Genomic DNA, 19,713 nt, shown 5'->3' on the forward strand with positions numbered 1-19,713 from the left:
AGAATGCCACCTCCTAAATTTAGCCAGTGTCTAATTGGCCAGAACTCATCCTGGAGGTTGGACAAACTTTGTGTTTAAAATCTTAGACCCGAAACAAAGCTCTCTCTCTGTGCTCTCTAAAACTCTATGCTCTATCTCTGTGCTCTCGCTCTCTGGGTTCACCCTCAAGAAACGCTCTGCTATCACTCTCAAGAGAGATGGGCAGAAAAAAGATGAAGATCTCAATCAGACAAGTAACCATGTAGAAACGCAGAGACAAAGAACCCAAATTAAGATCAGAAGAACGGGTTCAACAGCTTTATTCAAGCCATCTTACTACTCTCGTCTAAGTTGTCTTTTCTTTTCTAAGTTTTCCTTTATTTTCCGTTGTGAGTCTCGGTTCTAAGTTAAGTTTTGCGGCAAAGTTTCGATCCCGATTCGACGGCAAAACCAGCTTCAGACAAAGACTTTCATCCATCTGCTAGCAGAGCCAGCACACCACGTGACCGGCGCCGCAGACCCAGGCATGAGGAGACCAGCCAAGGAACGGACCGGGAAAACCCCTTTCACGCAACAAAAGGGAATCCCCAAAAGCAAAGACAAGCAAGTACCTCCAGACTAAAAGCTGAACTGGTGTATTGATATAAATTTAATAACCTGTCTAAGAAACGATAGAAAGGTTAAATTAATGATTGATGGTTCGTTCCAGCTCATGTCTTATAAGTGCATAAACTTGGGATTTCATCATCTCACTCTTAAACTCACTCTTAAAACGTAATCTTTCCTTACTCTTTTTCCTTCTGCAACTCGTATGAATGTGTGTGTGTGTTTGTGTTAGATATTAGTTTTATGTGTTAGTATATGTGACCCTGGATCACAAAACCAGTCTTAAGTAGCACGGGTATATTTGTGGCAATAGCCAACAAAACATTGTATGGGTAAAAATTATCGATTTTTCTTTTATGGCAAAAATCATCAGGATATTAAGTAAAGATCATGATCCATGAAGATATTTAGTAAATTTCCCACCTTAAATATATTTTAAAAATTATTTTTGTGAGTGGATGCAGCACAATCGCCTATAGAAATGGACAACTTTAAAGGCGATTTTCTCAATTTTTCTATTTTTCTGCACCCTCAGTTTCCAGATTTTCAAATAGTTGTTGTGATGTGGTTCAAGGTTGTAGGTAAGGGAAGGAAGAAGACAGGGGTCGGCGAATACTGGGACACTCGTTTTTATTAGCAAGTTTTCCAAAATAAATAAAAGGTTGCGCACAGAGCGCCTTCACCGTGCACAATGGCACAGCACAAAGCAAAATAAACAGTCCAGATTCTCGTGTCGATCTCTGTAAAGGTAGGCAGCAGACGAGGTCCCAGTCTAGCTCTCTCTCTCTCTCTCTCATTCCCGCCGGCTTATATCCGGTCTCTCCACGCCAATTACTGCAATCAGACACAGGTGTTTATCATCTGCACTTGACCTACTTACTCACCGCTCGGCTCCGTCCTCCCTCTCCCGCTACAGACTTCGCAAAACCACGCCCCCCTCGCCACATACCCCCACCGCCCGACTCAGGCCGGGGAGCCATCCGGTCTGCAGCCTCCCCCCCCCTCCTCCTGGAGAGGAAGTCGGCCACCGCCATCTGTGCACCCGGCCTGTGGATCACCTGGAACTTAAAAGGCTGTAAAGCTAGATACCAACGGGTGATCCGCGCGTTGGTATCCTTCATGCGGTGGAGCCACTGCAGGGGAGCGTGGTCCGAACAGAGGGTGAACTCCCGCCCCAGGAGGTAGTGGCGGAGGGTGAGGACGGCCCATCTGATGGCCAAACACTCCTTCTCTATGGTGCTGTACATCGCCTCTCTCTTAGAGAGCTTCCGACTGATGTACAGCACCGGCCGCTCTTCACCCTCCACCTCCTGGGACAGGACCGCGCCCATCCCTCTGTCCGACGCGTCCGTCTGTAGAATAAAAGGGAGAGAAAAGTCAGGAGCATGTAAGAGCGGCCCGCCACATAGAGCAGCCTTTATTTGAGTAAAAGCCTGCTGGCACTGCTCCGTCCACTGGACCGTATCTGGTACCTCCTTTTTAGTTAGATCAGTCAGCGGGCTGGCGAGGTCCGAATAATTAGGTACAAACCTTCTGTAATATCCCGCCAGCCCCAGGAACTGTCTAACTTCCATTTTGGTCTTTGGTCTTGGACAGGTAGCAACTGCTGCGGTCTTATCAATTTGGGGACGCACCTGTCCATGACCTAAGTGGAAGCCCAGATATCTTACCTCCACACGCCCAACTGCACACTTCTTCGGGTTGGCCGTGAGCCCCGCCCTTCTCAGCGTCTTCAGGACAGCCCGCAAGTGCTGCATATGACGCTGCCAATCCCCACTATAGATGATGATATCATCCAAGAAGGCAGCGGCATATGCAGCATGCGGCCGGAGAATTCTGTCCATCAGACGCTGAAAGGTGGCTGGAGCCCCGAACAAGCCGAAAGGAAGAGTAACAAATTGGTGTAATCCAAACGGCGTTGTGAAAGCTGTTTTTTCTTTGGACATAGGAGATAAGGGGATCTGCCAATATCCCTTCGTTAAGTCCAGTGTCGAATAAAATCGAGCAGTCCCTAGCCGATCAAGCAATTCGTCAACCCTTGGCATTGGATAAGCGTCGAATTTCGACACAGCATTCACCTTACGATAGTCCACACAGAATCGAACCGAACCGTCGGTTTTAGGCACTAAAACTATCGGGCTCGCCCAGTCACTGTTGGACTCTTCTATTACTCCCATGTCTAACATTGCCTCTAATTCGCTCTGAACTACTTTTTTTTTTGTGTTCTGGCAAACGATACGGCCGGCTGCGTACAACCACGCCCGGCTCTGTCTCAACGTGGTGCTGAATGAGGTTCGTCCGACCAGGCAGGGGCGAGAACACATCAGCAAATTCTGCTTGTAACTTTTTTACATCAGAGAGCTGGAAGGGTGAGAGGTGGTCTCCACCAGGGGCCAGAGCGAGAGATTGAGTTTTTAGACTCGCCTCTGGCCCGAGATCCTCCTCTCCGCTCACCACCGTCGCCAGCATCACTGATTCCACCTCTGACCATTTTTTAAGTAGGTTGAGGTGATAGGGGCGGAGCACATCAAGTCTATCTGTTCGAGCTACCTCATAGTTAAGATCTCCAATTCGCCGTGTGACCTCGAAGGGTCCTTGCCACTTTGCGAGTAATTTCGAGCTAGAAGTAGGGAGTAATACAAGTACTTTATCTCCGGGTGCAAATTGACGAAGTCTAGCCCCCCTGTTGTACAGCCGACTTTGTTTGTCCTGGGCCTGTAGCAAATTCTCCATTGATAGCCGCCCCAAAGTGTGGAGTTTTGCTCTCAGATCCAGGACATACTGAATTTCGTTTTTACTATTCTAAGGTCCGTCCTCCCAAGACTCTCTAAGGACGTCTAACACCCCGCGGGGCTGATGTCCATAAAGAAGCTCGAAGGGGGAAAACCCCGTGGAGGCTTGCGGGACCTCCCGTAAAGCGAACAAGAGGGGTTCTAACCACTTATCCCAATTTTTGGCGTCTTCCTGTACGAACTTCCGAATCATGGTTTTTAACGTGCGATTAAATCGTTCCACAAGCCCGTCAGTTTGTGGGTGATAGACGCTGGTGCGAATCGATTTAATGCCCAATAATTCGTAAAGTTCGCGAATCGTACGTGACATAAACGCCGTGCCTTGATCGGTGAGAATCTCTTTCGGGATTCCCACCCGGGAGATTAATTGAAACAGTGCGCTCGCCACACTCTTAGCGGAAATAGTGCGGAGCGGTACTGCTTCAGGATACCGCTTTGCATAATCCACCAGGACTAAAGCAAAGCGGTGTCCCCGTGCCGACCGTTCTAATGGCCCGATGAGGTCCATACCAATTCGCTCGAAGGGGACCTGCATTAATGGGAGAGGGCACAATGGTGCTTTTGGGTTGGCCGGTGGATTCACCAACTGACATTCACGGCAAGACGCGCACCACTTGCGCACATTCTCGTGAATGCCCGGCCAGAAAAACCGGGCCATGAGACGGTTTAGTGTAGCTGTTTGTCCTAAATATCCGGCCATCGGATTACAATGAGCCGCCTGGAAAAGCATTTCCCGGCGGCTTTTAGGTATTAACAACTGAGTTGTATCCTGCTTTGACTGGGCGTCTTGGGTCACCCGATACAACTTATCTTTTAAAATTGCAAAGTAAGGATAGGAGAGCGGTTGGTCAGGGTGGAGTAGTTGGCCGTCTATAGAGCGGACCTGATCAAAAGCATGTTTCAGCGTTTCATCCTGAGACTGTTCCAGGGGAAAATCATCGCGCTCCGTAAGGATGGTTCTTTCCAGAGCACTCCGTTCCCCTGAACCAGATCCCAGAGGTCCCGACTCAGCTTCTCCCACCTGAGCAACTGCCTCGTTCCTCTCATCTCTTTCTGCCCAAGAGGCATCCGCACATAAATACCCCAATAATTCATTAAATGCTGGCCAATTGGTCCCCAGAATTAGCGGATGCCTGAGGTGCGGATTAATCGCCACCTCTACTCTATGCTTTTGTCCCCTAAATTGAATGTCCACAGGCATTATTGGATAATCCAACACCTCCCCGTGTATACACCGTACCTTAACCATGCGGCTACTATCCAATGCCTTAGGTTGAATCAGACTTTGATGGATGGAGGTTTGGTTACAACCTGAATCCACCAAAGCGGAAAACGTACCCCCCTTGATACTTACTGGTATCTGGTACAGGCCAGCCTGATCGGGGGCAGCTTGTGGCGCATCGGGGACCCGGATCAGTGTCCCCACCTCCATCACTGGACACCGATCGATAAAATGACCCGGATCCCCGCAGCGCCAACAAGCCGGCCCAGACTTCCCCGCCGCCCTGGTGGCAGGAAGCGGGTCAAGAGATTGGCGTGGGGAGAGCGGGGGAGCAACCGGTGAAGTAAAGAGACCGCTAGATGAGCTTCCTCCCCTGGGAGGGACTCGGGGCACTGGTAACGGCTCTGCGGGGGTCCCCGTTCTCCATCTGGGCGCTGGTCTGGGCGTAAGCCCCACACGAGACCTGGGAGGAGGGACAGGTTTAGGAGGGGGACATGAGAGAGAGGGGGAAGAGAGAGAGAGAGAGAGAGAAGCGGATGGTAGGGGTTCGCAGACCCCAGGGCACGCCACCATCTGATCTTCCGCCAGCTGGATGGCCTGGTCCAGCGACGTCGGGCGGTGGCACTGGACCCACTGCGCGGTCTTCCTCGGAAGCCGCGCCACGAACTGCTCCAGTACCACTCGGTCGATGATGTCCTCGACGTCGCTTTCGTCGGCCATCAGCCATTTGCGGCAGGAGTCCCGGAGCTGTTGTTCCATGATGAAGGGCCGGCCGGACTCTTCGAGGCTCAGCGTTCTGAACCTCTGGCGATGTTGTTCGGGGGTCCAGCCGACCCGCTGGAGTATTGCACGCTTAAGGTCCTTATAGACCAGGAGGTTTTGGACTGGCAGTTGGTGGGCGGCTACTTGTGCTTCTCCGGAAAGCAAGGGAATGAGCCGCATTGGCCAGTCCTCGGTGGGCCACCCCCGGTCCTCCGCAGACCTCTCAAAGAGATCGATGAACGCCTCCGGGTCATCTTGAGGACCCATTTTGTTGAGAGGCAGCGACGTTGATGTTTCTTTAACAGGGGGGGTGGCCCGAACCTCCCGGTCTATCCAGCTCCGGAACAGCTCGCGGTCTTCCTGCTGGCCTCGGAGGAGCGCTGCAAACCTCTGGTCCTGCTCCTCCTTTATCGCCAGCAGTTGCTGATGTTGTTCCTGATGAAGACCGGCGAGCGATGTTATGATGTCCGCAAACGGCGTGGCTGGCGGGGTCTGCATGGCGGCGGCGATCTTCTTCCCTCCCGGGTTTCGGCACCAGTGTGATGTGGTTCAAGGTTGTAGGTAAGGGAAGGAAGAAGACAGGGGTCGGCGAATACTGGGACACTCGTTTTTATTAGCAAGTTTTCCAAAATAAATAAAAGGTTGCGCACAGAGCGCCTTCACCGTGCACAATGGCACAGCACAAAGCAAAATAAACAGTCCAGATTCTCGTGTCGATCTCTGTAAAGGTAGGCAGCAGACGAGGTCCCAGTCTAGCTCTCTCTCTCTCTCTCTCATTCCCGCCGGCTTATATCCGGTCTCTCCACGCCAATTACTGCAATCAGACACAGGTGTTTATCATCTGCACTTGACCTACTTACTCACCGCTCGGCTCCGTCCTCTCTCTCCCGCTACAGACTTCGCAAAACCACGCCCCCCTCGCCACAGTTGTATCTTGGCCAAATATTGTCATATCCTAACAAACCTAATATCAATGGAAAGATTATGTATTCAGCTTTTCAGATGATGTATAAATCTCAATTTAGATTCTTCTTTCTTGGCCAGGAAGATATTATATTTCCTAGAGTTAATAACTGTTTATGCTTTCTGTTCATTGGATGAACTGATAGACTAATCATACTATTGATTCTGCTACAGTAAATTCTGAAAATAATTAAATAATTAATTATTGATCATAATTCGTTATGAATAATAATTAATTAGATTTATACATGGGCGTATAAACGCTACACTACTTACCACAGTTTTTTAAGACTCGTAAAAGGCACAAACGCGAGAGAGAAAAAAGATGGCAAGCACAGATGGCAGGTTAATAGGCTAGCAAGATACTTGCGTGTTGTGGTAGCAATAACGATTTAGTTAAAAGCTAGCGATGTCAGATTAATGTGATAGGCAATATTAGACCATATCTAATATATGTTGATATAAACAACAAGGAATGATAGTAAATAGTGATTAAAAACAGAAAGCTATACGGAGCTTACAGCCGCAAACCAGCAGCAAGGCAGACAGGAGCAATCGATCGGCAGACAGTGATCTCAATCCAGTGGAGCAGTGATCTCAATCTCAAAACGTGGAGCAGGACAACGTCCCACCAGTCCTCGTTTCGGATTCGCATCTGGTTTTTGGGGTGGGGAGGGGCATTTTTCACGGCAAAACGGTTCATATGCTCATTGGCTCCTTGAAATGGATAAATAAGCCTGCTGTTTAAAACAAATAAGAACAAATGTAGAAGAATGGTTATTCTGCGCAAACAGCGGGAAACTCTGTATATTTTTGCAGTGTGCGCATGTCAAAAAAAACTATTCCGATTTGAAGCTTGTGACATATTGTGACGGCCCCTGTGTGATTGTTAATTATCTTTGTTCTGTTGAGGTGATTGCTGATTGGGTGCACCTGGAACCTGTGAGTGGTGCACCTGGAACCTGTGAACCAGTGGAGATAAAGCTCAACTTGGTCAAACTACTCGAGCATTCTCTTCTCTGCAATCCAACCATGGCCTGATCACTCCGACTACTATATTTTGTTTTGAGTTTACTTATGTTATAGAGACTTACCATCTGCATTTAAATAGTTATGTTTGCATGGTGACTCTTTTGTTAAATAAATCACTTTTGATTATTTATGCTGCCTCGTTCCCTCTTTTGTCATGACCCTTGAGCCAGGTTGTGACAAAATGGGGGCTCGTCTCGGTCTTAGAACTCGGGCAATTTAATAAGATATCAATGTTTAATACGTAGACCTATGTATTGGGGTCTAGTTTGTTGGGAGCGTGGCAGCTCGTTGGAATGGTAAGAAGCTTGTTTTACTTTGGTAATTGTTTGTTCGCTTGTTTGTTCATTTGGGGTAGCGCTGTGGTGATATACAATAGGTTTGTTGGTTGAGCAGGGTAAGTGAAGGTTTGTTTACTGGCATTTGAAAAACTTGTAGGTGATTTGTTTGTTTTTACAAATTATTTATTGTTGTTTCTACAGTCAACAGGTAATCCAGGTGACTGTTGTGGGTCCTTGTGTGCATATTGTTGTTAAAAGCGGTTGGAGTTTTCTCTTGTAGGCTGTAGCGACGGTCCACTTTTGGGCTTGTTGTGCGGGTCCCTTGGTAGTGTTGTGGCGAACGTGGGTGAAGCTTTTAGCTTGGGAGCATGTCCGTGGTTTTGGGAGGGTCGCTAGTGTGCTAGTTGCTCTTCCATGCCAGCTGTCATTAGTGCATAAATACCCACCACAAGTAGCTGCATGAAGACTAGGGATGAGTTAGTTAGCTGGGTTGATCAAGATAGCGGGAAAGCTCCATATCACATGAGGTTTAGTCCTTTTAGTACGCACGAGGAAGCTACACTGTCTTGCTGGGTCTGTGGGTCTGTTGCTGTGGTTTTGATGTGCCAATTGTAATTAGGTGTAATGGCAGATTGTGATGCATTTATTGCAGCTCCGTCTGAAGAGGCGTTGGAGCGTTGTACTAGAGAGCAGCTACTGAAGATTGCAGAGCACTTCTCTATAGTGGTAGGTGACAAACGCCTTAAAGAGAATAGGTAGTTTTGAAGTCTGAGTTGAGGGAGAAGGGTGTGTTGGCTGTAGACGAAAAAGATGATTCTCCAGTTTCCGCTGGTGTACTTATCCAGACTCAGGGCTTAACGTTTGACCAACAAAATGAACTGTTGTTGATTCAGCTTGATCATGACAAATGTAAACATGAGTTGCAAATTAAAAAGCAGATTGAGGTGGAGAGGATTCGGCAAGAAATAGAGCAGGCCAAATTAGATCTGGAAGGGCACCGCTTATCTTTGGCAAATGATAGTAAGGGGTCCACTGAAGATCAGAGCGGGCAGTTGTCTAGAGCTATGTGTTCCTTTGATATTAATAATTTAAGACTACTGCCACAGTTTAATGAAAAGGACCCGGATACTTTTTTTATATTATTTGAGCGTGTTGCTAAAGCTAGAGGTTTGCCTGATGCAGATTGTGCTTTGATGCTTCAGTGTGTGCTGACAGGACGAGCGCAGGAAGCTTATTCATCCTTGAGCACAGAAGATAGCTCTAGCTTTGTAAAAATCAAGTCTGCTCTGTTAAAGGCGTATGAGCTGGTACCAGAAGCGTATCGCCAACGTTTTAGGTCCTGGGAAAGACGCACTGGTCAAACTTATATGGAGTTTGCTCGAGACGTGACTGGTCATTTTAAACGTTGGTTGGATGCGCTGGAGGTCACTACTTTTGAGCATCTGTGTGACCTTGTTGTTTTGGAGCAGTTCAAAAACATGCTTCCTGGCTACATTGCAACATATGTTAGTGAGAGAAAGTGTGTCACGGCGGCAGGTGCGGCTGCATTAGCAGATGAGTATTTGTTACTCCATAAAGGGAGTTTTAGAGAGGGTGCTATAACACGTGAGCGTTCTTGGAGAGCTGGTGCGCCAAAGTCAGAAGCAGTATCGCGAGGTAATGTTGACACTAACTGTAACTACTGTCATGAAGAGAGTCACTGGAAGGCTGATTGTCCGCTGCTGCATTTTAGAAATAAAACTGTAATATCTAAGGTTAATCCTGTGGCAGCAGCTGCACCGGTTGTTACGGACTGTGTGTCTGAGTTACTTACAGCGGAGCTTGAACCGGATGTCTTGGCAGCTTATGCCCCTTTTATTAGAGATGGGTTTGTGTCACTGGTAGGAAGTGAGGTTAGGGTTCCAGTAAAAATTCTGAGGGACACAGGGGCCTATGACTCTTATATTGTGGGATCTGTGTTGTCGTTGTCAGAAGAAACTGATACGGGTGACTGCATACTAAGTCGTGGCATGGGTTTAACTGTTTTGCCAATACCGTTACATAAGTTGATCTTGGACTGTGAACTGGTAAAAGGAGAGGTAGATGTAGGTGTGCGTCCAGCCTTGCCCATTGAGGGGATTCATTTCATTCTGGGTAACGGGCTGGCTGGTAGCCGTGTTTGGGCTGACACTACTCCTTTGCCAGTCGTTGCTTCTTGCCCAGTTAAGTCTGTTGTTGACCATATTGACGCTGATTTACCTCAAGTTTTCTCAGCCTGTGTAAGTACACGAGCTATGAGTAAAGCTGAGTCTGAGAGGGAATCTGATGAGAGTGAAGTAGAGTTTGTGACTCTATCGATGTCGGACTTTCCACTATCTGTGTCAAAAATTGAGTGGTTACAGGAACAGCAAAGTGACTCTTCCCTTAAAGAAATGTGTAATTGTGTTGTATCTGCTAAGGAGATCAACAGTGTAGCAAGTGGGTATTTTATACAAAAAGGCTTGTTGCTTAGGAAATGGTTGATTCTGGGTACTGACTTTGTTGGGGATGCTGTCGTTCAGTCGGTGGTACCAACAAAATGTCGTCCCCTTGTCTTAAAAGTTGCTCATGATGAGAGTGGGCACTTTGGTGTGAAAAAGACTTATCTTAATGTCTTGAAGCATTTCTTTTGGCCACGGTTGAAAAAAGATGTTGCAGCATACATTAAGACATGTCACGTGTGTCAGTTAACGGGAAAGCCCAATCAGTCTGTTAAACCTGCTCTATTACAACCCATTTTGGTTAGGAATGAACCATTTGAGCACCTGGTTGTGGACTGTGTGGGTCCGTTACCATGCTCTAAGTCTGGCTGTAAATACCTGCTGTCTGTGATGTGCCAGAATACTCGGTATCCTGCTGCGTATCCATTGAGGGCAATTACCACTAAGGCGGTAGTGAAAGCTCTAAGTCAATTCATTTCGGTCTTTGGCATTCCGAAGGTCATCCAGAGCGATCAGGGGTCCAATTTCTCTTCGCACATGTTTGCTCAAATTTTGAAGTTGTTGCGTGTCCGTCATAACCAGTCATCAGCCTATCATGCACAGAGTCAGGGGGCCTTGGAAAGATTCCATCAGACTTTGAAGTCTCTCCTGCGTGCATATTGCACAGAGCTGGATAGAGACTGGGAGGAGGGTCTTCCCTGGCTTATGTTGGCTGCAAGAGAAGCTGTGCAGGAAAGTATAGGTTTTAGTCCTAATGACTTGGTTTTTGGACGCAAAGTGCGTGGACCCTTGGCTGTTTTAAAGGATGGCCTGGTGGAGGCAGAACCGCCCAGAAATTTGGTTGATTTTGTCAATGGCTTTAAACATCGTCTGTTTGTAGCAGGTGAAATAGCGAGGGAGAAATTGCAAGTGTCACAGAGTAAGATGAAAAATATCTATGATCGCCGTGCGGAGCATCAAGAGTTTAGTCCGGGAGATCAGGTGCTTGCACTGATGCCTGTTGTGAGCTCGCCATTTCAGGCTAAATATGCTGGTCCTTATACAGTTGTTGAGAGAAGGTCTGACCTGAATTACATAATTGCAACACCAGGACGGAAAATGTCAACACAGTTATGTCATGTCAACCTTCTCAAACCATATTATAAACGTGAGGCTGAGGTAAGCCAGACAGTAAGAGACAAGGTGCATCCGGTTCTGCTTGTGAGTTCGGTGTCAGAATCACAGGAGGCAGATGAAGTGCCAGAACCAGATGACAGTTTGTTATATGGTCGTCTAAAAAATTCTGAGACACTTCGTAACCTTGATAGTCTGTTGTTGCATTTGACTGAATCTAAGCGTGGTGAGTTGTCTGATCTGATACAGAAATATCAATGTCTGTTTGATGATGTTCCTACATGCACAAATTGGATCGAACATGATGTTGATGTTGGAAATGCACAACCAATTAAACAGCGTTTTTACCGCATGTCTCCAGAGAAACTTAAACATCTAGACTCTGAAGTTGCTTACATGCTGGAAAATAATATTGCAGTCCCATCACCTTCTAGTTGGTCTTCACCGTGTATTTTGGTTCCAAAGGCTGATAAATCGCCTAGATTTTGCACAGACTTCAGAAAGGTAAACTCAGTCACTAAACCAGATTCCTTTCCGTTGCCGCGTATGGACGACTGTATAGATCAGGTTGGTTCTGCCAAATTTGTTAGCAAGTTTGACTTGCTTAAAGGATATTGGCAGGTTCCGCTGTCTGCCCGTGCTCATGTGTCTGCATTTGTTACACCATCTGGACTCTATTCTTATAGAGTCATGCCGTTTGGTTTGAGGAACGCTCCAGCGACATTCCAACGATTGATGAATCGCGTCAGGTCTAGAAGGTTGTTCCGTTTACCTAGATGATCTGGTTATTTATAGTGACACATGGCATGCTCATCTTAAACGCATTCGAGCTTTGTTTGACAGGTTGTCTGAGGTACGTCTGACTTTAAATTTGGCCAAGTGTGAGTTTGCGAGGGCAACGGTAACTATATTGTATGGCGGCATACCATAGCAAGTGCTTGTAAGCACTTCGACTTGGCGCAGTAATATCTTCACTAGAGGGAGCGGGGGCCGGTGAGAGGATTTTTCACGAGTGAAGATATTACTACGCCAAGTCGAAGTGCTTACAAGCACTTGCTATGGTATTCTGCCATACAATATAGTTATCCATTTTACACGCTTAGAAAAGCGCAACGTTTTGTTTTGTGTCACCGTCCTAGGTCGAGTTACACTACGCGAGTAACTGTATTTAAATAGGGAAAACGTGGAAGTGTTTGGTAGCTTCTCTGCTTGGCCCATATTGAATGAACTGGGCTAAGCTAAGTGCTAACAAAGTTTCGAAGACAAAGACAGAGCGGTTGAGGGCACGCACTGAGACGAGAGAGGTATGTATCAACTAGGGGTGGCACGGTTCACAAAACCCACGGTTCGGTTCGTATCACGGTTTTAGGGTCACGGTTTTCGGTTCTGTACGGTTCTTGTTGTTGTTTTTTCTTTTAATCTTTAACACTCCAAAAATTTACTTCAGCATATGATATATAGCTGAATTATCTAATTATTAATTTATTTATTTCATAAATGGGGTGTGTTTGCAAAACGCAGCTTCTCATTTCCCGTGGGCTGTGTCGGACAGTTATTTGTCACCACTTTTTGCCAGGGTTGATATTATGTCCCAGCACGGACGGATGTACCAATACAAATAAATAAAACATTTCCAGTTAACTAGCAAAGTATTCGTTTCGTTCGTTTGTTAAATAAGAAGCAATCTAGCGCTGAAATGTGTTTTTTTTAATCAAGTGATCAAAGTGCTCGTTGCCGTTGCGATCAGTGGCGCTGATACAGTGTTCTCGTGGCTCGCGCACACACCGCAGCGGCCGCACATTCTTCACTCAGACGCGCGCTTCAGTCCGTTGAGGAGACTCTAGGCTACTCTATTCGTTCCGATGAAATCACAAAACAAAATTCATACAAATCTGTCCCTGCTTGATATACAACCGCTGATAAACATAATCGGTTTTGATGAAAAAGAAAAATATATACGAGTGCAGATTAGAACTCAGAACCTTTGACACGCTTGGCAAGTTCTGCCACTGGACCATTAAAGTAGCCTACATACCGGTACGTGGAACAGTCGATCTATGTAGCCTATTTATTCACGTGAAAAAAACAACATATAGCCTAGTGGAGTTGATCTCATTAAATGTCTAAGTAAACCCAGTGTACTATTTAAATCGATTGCTGGACATTGTAATGTTATTCTACATTTGTCTGATTTATGATTTAGCATTGTATTAGCAGTAGCACGGGCACAAGGCTACATTGCGCATGCGTCGAACCGTGCGAACCGCGCGACGCACACACGCACCGAACCGAGACAAGCGAACCGAACGGTTCGGATGTTTTTTCATGTACCGTGCCACCCCTAGTATCAACTCATCTTAGTTAAGGGAATAACATAGTTTAATATGAAAAATCGGTGGAGTATCCCTTTAATCAGACAACAGACAAGCATCATATCATAAGAAATAAAATATAAATGAATAAAGAAGCATAAAAAACGGCAGATCCGTCTGGACGAAACGTCGTTACGATACAAAATGTTTACGTATACAGCTAAACGCGTCTCCGTGTGGACAAGGCCTCAGTTCAGTTCATTGAGTTCTCTCCTAAAGAGCTGGTGATCTGAATCAGGTTTGTTAAATAAGGGAGACATACAAAATGTGTAGATCTCTGGGTCTCTAGGAGCAGCATTGAAAACCACTAGTGGGATTCCAGTTGAGATTCTCACTGACCAAGGGACTAATTTCACCTCTCCACTAATGAAGTTTCTGCAGCAACTGCAGATATCTGCCCCAGGCAATACCATTCCCAGGCTGATGAACTAGTCCAGCAATTCAGTAATCAAACCTATAAGAATATGCTGAAGAAGTTTATTGACGTTATGGTTCTGTTCTGGGCAAGAAATCCCTGCGCATACATGCAGCCTAGCATGGATAAGAGCAAAGAGAGCAGCAATAACCCCTTTAGGGTAAACAGAACAGAACCAACATGAATGTATTGCAGATAGCATTAATACATTTTAAAGGGCACCTATTATGCCCCTTTTCACAAGATGTAAAACAAGTCTCTGATGTCCCCAGAGTGTGTATGTGAAGTTTTAGGTCAAAATACCCAACAGATAATTTTTTACAGCATGTTTAAATTGTCATTTTTTGGGGTTTATAAAAACGCACCGTTTTAGTGTGTATCCCTTTAAATGCAAATGAGCTGCTGCTGCCGCCCAAAGGGCGAAGCCTTACGAGCTCGCGCTCAGAGCCAGGACAATCTCATCTGATATCAAAACAGAAACTCTCAGTGGCGGTGTTCATTTCGACCCGGAGTCGGACAATAATGCCCACAGAGCTAGAAAATATATGCTGTATGGAGATAGAACAGGTATAGTTTAGTTTAACCCCCTGAGGTCTACGGTATCGCCGGCGATACCAGCTCGCTTTTTTTTTATTAGTGTAAAAGAAACTCATAAATACTCTGTTAACTTTGATTTTCCATTGGAGTTTCATACATCAATCGATTCTGTTAAATGTGTATTATTTTTGTGTATACTCACAATAAAAACAAAGTGTTGTGCTTTTTGCCAAATAAAGAAAAATAAACACGAAGCGAGTTCTGCCTTCTCTCTGCCAGTGAAGTCCATTCTGAAACGCGTCCGAAAATTAACAATAACTCAGCGAATACTCAGTCAAACAGACATACAGACACACAGGCATGAAGCTTGAATTCTCTTCTTTTAAATGAAGTAATTTATATAAAAAACAAATATTCTCATCTTGTGAAATCTGTATTAAAAGAGAGCGATTCCAGTCGACCTAATTACAGCTAATTCAGATGTAATGTGACTCCGCCCAGGGAGAGCGCGCGCTATTCAAACGCAAATGGCTGAGGCAATCCTGTGAACGCCCCCATCAGCTCGAGAAAACACACACGTTTATTTAGATCATTACTTGTTTACTCCGTCTTGCAGCGCTGTGAGGAATAATACTAATGGAAAATGTCCCTCAGAAGTGCGGGTATATCGAGGAGCGAGCTGAGTAAGTTTTTTCCTTCTCACGTGAATTTCTTCACGTGGGTTTCTGTTTATGAATGAATAAACGGCAGAGATGCGCGCTGTTTACCACAGCTGGCAAAGACAGTTTAAATTTAAATTGCGTGTGTGAATGAATGATGATGTTTTAGCAAACTGCATTGCTATACTGAGATAAGTAAACATCGACTGAATGTTGAAATAAAATGTTGGCTATTTGTATAAGCAACGTATTAAACTGCAAATTAACAATATGCCCTAATATTTCATGAAAACAACGTTACAGTCAGACGAAATATGAAAGACAACATTTTGTTGACTAGATTTGGGTACAGTTTTTACTGTAGAATATACTGCCACATCAAATAAGATTTTGTTTAGCAATTTAGCAAAGTCATCAACTAAGATGTTAGCTGTTCCAATGTTGGTTATATTCAAACTAATGAATACATAGATAAAATGTAGGCCTATAATCATTTTTTTTACAAAGAAAGAGTACACTTGAAATATTGTTGAAATTGTAATTATTGTTGTAGCCTAATTGTAACCGTTTTAATAAAATAGCAAAACATATTTACAAGATAGATGTAAGCAAAATCTTAAATGGTCAATATAAGTCTTCTTCTAAATATATCTTTTGTCCTTGCATTGTGGCTCAGTCAGTGTCACACCTGAGTGAATGGCTCATCATTATGCAGAGTGGGTGTATTCTAAGGTGTAAACCACTCCTCGTTCACGCCCCCTCGCATATTGGCTTTCCAAGCAAAACCTGTTTTACATCAATTTAAATCAATGTATGGTTTTATGTGAACGATAAAGCAAGACTATTTTCACATAATTTTGAAGAAAAAACTATAGGCGACGACATCCAATAGTCAAAAGTCTTATTGCCACATATTTAGTATGTGTTTTGTGGCCTTATTTCAAAAACTTAAATTTTTTGTTTTTTCGATAACCACGCATAAACATTATTCTCTCAAAAATGAAAACATGTACATACATGTGGCTCACATATTATTGTAGTCCTGTTTGTGCTATATAGAGTGAATTTACACCTTTGCCATTAATATGTTTATAAGCAACTGAAAAAAGCACAAATGTCAGAGCATGTCAGAACACCCCCAGGGCCCAAAAAAACGCTCAGACTTCAGAGGGTTAATTACGGATGGTTATAACTAATTTGTCATCTGCTTTTATCCACTATTAATACAAGCCTGCTGTAGCAAACCCAGTCCGAATGATGACCCAAATATACTGAGGAGTTCAATGAAGTTTATTGTACATCACACAAAAGATGAAGTGTTAGTTTTATTCCAGAAAATCACTGTAAGAGCTAATAAACACAGTGCGCATTAAAGTCTTATCCATAAACTCTCTCTCCCTCCCTTTCATTATCATCAACATACACAGCGAAGTACACAAAACGTCTCGGTTACGTATGTAACCCTAGTTCCCTGAAGAGGGAACGAGACGCTGCGTCGAAACACTACGGGAACGCCCCTGCGTGAGTGCGTCATGAAGCACGTATGGAATCAATCCAATGGCGAGACGGAACGTCATAGGCGGGTGACGTCATCGACCAGGAAACTACAAAGCACCCCAGAAATCACAAACGCGCTAGCTTCTGATAGGCTGAAGCAAGTCGATCACGGGAATGCCGGGAGTATGGCAGGGCGACGCAGCGTCTCGTTCCCTCTTCAGGGAACTAGGGTTACATACGTAACCGAGACGTTCCCTTTCAAGGGAACTCGAGCTGCGTCGAAACGCTAGGGGAACGCTAATACCCACGTCGCCATGCGAGCAAGTGACCGTCCGTGTAAAATCAGAGCGCACATGCGGACGAAAGCACCTGCGCCCCTGGAGTGGAGCTGAGGTCAAGATCATAAAACCTGATGAATGTGTGCGGTGAGGACCAGTCTGCCGCATCACAGACATCAAAAAGTGAAACTCCTGACAGTAACGCTTTAGAAGCGGCCATACTCCTAGTAGAGTGAGCTCGTACAGCCAAAGGTGAAGGCTGACCAGCCGACTCATAAGCAAGTGAGATAGCCTCAACCACCCACTTGCTCATCCTCTGCTTAGATGCAGGACACCCCTTCCTGGGTGACCCAAAACAAACAAACAACTGTTCAGACTTCCTCCAAAGGGCAGCTCTGTGGACGTAAGCATCTAGAGCCCTAACTGGGCAGAGCAGATTTAGTTTCTCTTGGTCCGACGTCTGGAAAGGAGGAGGACAGAAAGCCTGCAGTACGATAGGCCTAACAACATTAGTTGGAACCTTCGGAACATAACCTGGTCTGGGATGGAGAAAGGCCTTCACCATGCCAGGCGAGAATTCCAGGCACGAGGGAGAAACCGAGAGAGCTTGAATGTCTCCAATTCTCTTGACAGACGAGATAGCAAGCAAAAAGATAGTTTTCAAAGTGAGAAACTTCTCTGAAACCTCTTCAATAGGCTCAAACGGAGCTAGGGAAAGACCTTCCAAAACGATGGCCAGATCCCAAGTCGGTACCCTCGTGCGGACTGCTGGCCTCAACCTCAAAGTGCCACGAAGAAAACGTGTTATAAGCGGGTGTCTCCCCAAAGAAACTCCACTCAAAGGGACATGGTAAACTGCTAGTGCCGCCACGTACACCTTCAGTGTGGAGGGGGATAACCCTGTGGAGAATCGCACCTGCAGGAACTCCAGCACTGCACCCACCGGGCAGTTAACCGGGTCCAACTGGTGTTCTCCGCACCAAGAAGTAAGTAATCTCCACTTAAAGGCATATAACTTCCTCGTGGACGGAGCTCTGGAGTGGAGAATGGTCTCAACAACCTCAGTTGAGAGACCAGAACTTATGAGCTGGGCCCCCTCAGAGGCCAAGCCCACAGTTTCCACAGTTCTGGGCGGGGGTGAAGGATCGACCCACTCGCCTGAGAGAGTAGGTCCCTCCTGATCGGAATCTCCAGAGGAGAGCCGTCGAGGAGAGACACTAGGTCCGTAAACCATACTCGGGCCGGCCAGAACGGGGCTACCAACAGTAGACTGATCCCGTCCTGACGGAACCTTTCCAGAACTCCTGGGAACAGAGCAATCGGGGGAAATAAGTACAGACGTGACCTCGGCCACGCCTGCACCATGGCATCCAACCCCAGAGGGGCTGGATAGCTCGGGGAGAACCACAGTGGACAGTGTCATGTCTCCCTGGAAGCAAAAAGGGGTTACCTCGGCACGACCGAATTCCTTCCAAAGGAGCTCCACCACCTCGGGATGGAGTCTCCATTCCCCGGGCCTCAGCCCCTGCCTCGACAGGATGTCTGCTCCCTGATTTAAATATCCCGGGATATACATAGCCCTCAAAGAAAGGAGTTTCCCCAGGGCCCACAGAAGGATCTGGCGAGCCAGCTTGTACAAGGGGCGCAAACGCAGACCCCCCTGATGGTTTATGTAGGAGACCGGACAAGCACATGATGGCCCCTCAGGTCTGGTAGGAAATGTTTCAGAGCCTGGAACACCGCCAACATTTCTAGACAATTTATGTGCCATGAGAGATGATGGTCCTGCCACAGACCTTGGGCTGAGCGACCTCTCATGATCGCTCCCCAGCCCGTGAGGGAGGCATCCGTCGTTAGCGTGACGCGACGACAAAGAGCTCCCAGCACGGGAGCTTGATCATGCGGAGTGGGTTTCCCCTCGGGGAGAACCCCTTGGTTCTGAGCTACCACTGCAACGGTCTCATGTACAACAGGCCGCAAGGTATAACGTTGGACGCTGCTGCCATGAGACCTAATATTCACTGAAATTGTTTTACAGTAAGTGACTGGCCTAGCTTTGCTTGTTCCACCGCTGAGAGGATCGAGGTAATACGAGCAGGAGACAGACGTGCCTGCATCGTCCTCGAATCCCAAACTACGCCCAGAAAAGTGGTCCTCTGTAATGGAGATAGCACACTTTTCTTGACGTTTAGCCTCAAACCCAATATCTTGATATGAGCGAGAACGACATCTCGATGTCGAACCGCTTGTTGCTCCGATTGGGCCAGGATCAACCAATCGTCGATATAATTAAAAATGCGGATGCCCTGAAGTCGCAGCGGAACCAGAGCTGCATCCATACATTTCGCCGGTGCGATATGCTCGCTTTTTTTCTTATCAGTGCAAGAGAGACTCAAAATACTCTGTTGACTTTGATCTTACAAACAAGTTTCATACATCAATCGATCCTGTTAAGTGTGCTTTTTTTTTTTTGTGTATACTCACAATAAAAACAAAGTGTTGTGCTTTTTGCCAAATAAAGAAAAATAAACATGATGCGAGTTCTGCCTACTCTCTGTCAGTGTAGTCCATTCTGAAACGCGTCCAAAAATGAACTGTAACTCAGCGAATACTAAGTCAAACAGGCATACAGACACACAGGCATGAAGCTTGAATTCTCTTCTTTTAAATGAAGTCATTTTTATAAAAAACAAATATTCTCAGTTTATGTAATATGTATGAAAAGAGAGAGATGTCAGTCGTTCTCATC

At 45.9% G+C, this 19,713-nt stretch overlaps 1 protein-coding gene across 1 annotated transcript; it reads right to left on the reverse strand.

Annotated features, from left to right (window-relative positions):
- Positions 1–1,138: 1,138 nt before the first annotated feature.
- LOC309498547 (uncharacterized protein) lies at positions 1,139–6,284 on the reverse strand. Its single transcript, XM_082169315.1, has 2 exons — positions 4,732–6,284; positions 1,139–1,419 (listed from the first exon to the last, which is right to left on the reverse strand). The coding sequence occupies exons 1-2, from the start codon at positions 5,857–5,859 to the stop codon at positions 1,417–1,419; spliced, it is 1,131 nt and encodes a 376-aa protein (XP_082025441.1). The 5' UTR covers positions 5,860–6,284; the 3' UTR covers positions 1,139–1,416.
- Positions 6,285–19,713: the final 13,429 nt, after the last annotated feature.

Source organism: Leuciscus leuciscus (genome assembly GCF_965113295.1).
Source record: "Leuciscus leuciscus genome assembly, chromosome: 5".
Lineage (NCBI taxonomy): Eukaryota > Metazoa > Chordata > Actinopteri > Cypriniformes > Leuciscidae > Leuciscus > Leuciscus leuciscus.

What these genes read in the sequence shown, in the direction of transcription:
- LOC309498547 (XM_082169315.1), bottom strand. Translation starts at nt 5,859, where the DNA reads ATGCAGACCCCGCCAGCCACGCCGTTTGCGGACATCATAACATCGCTC.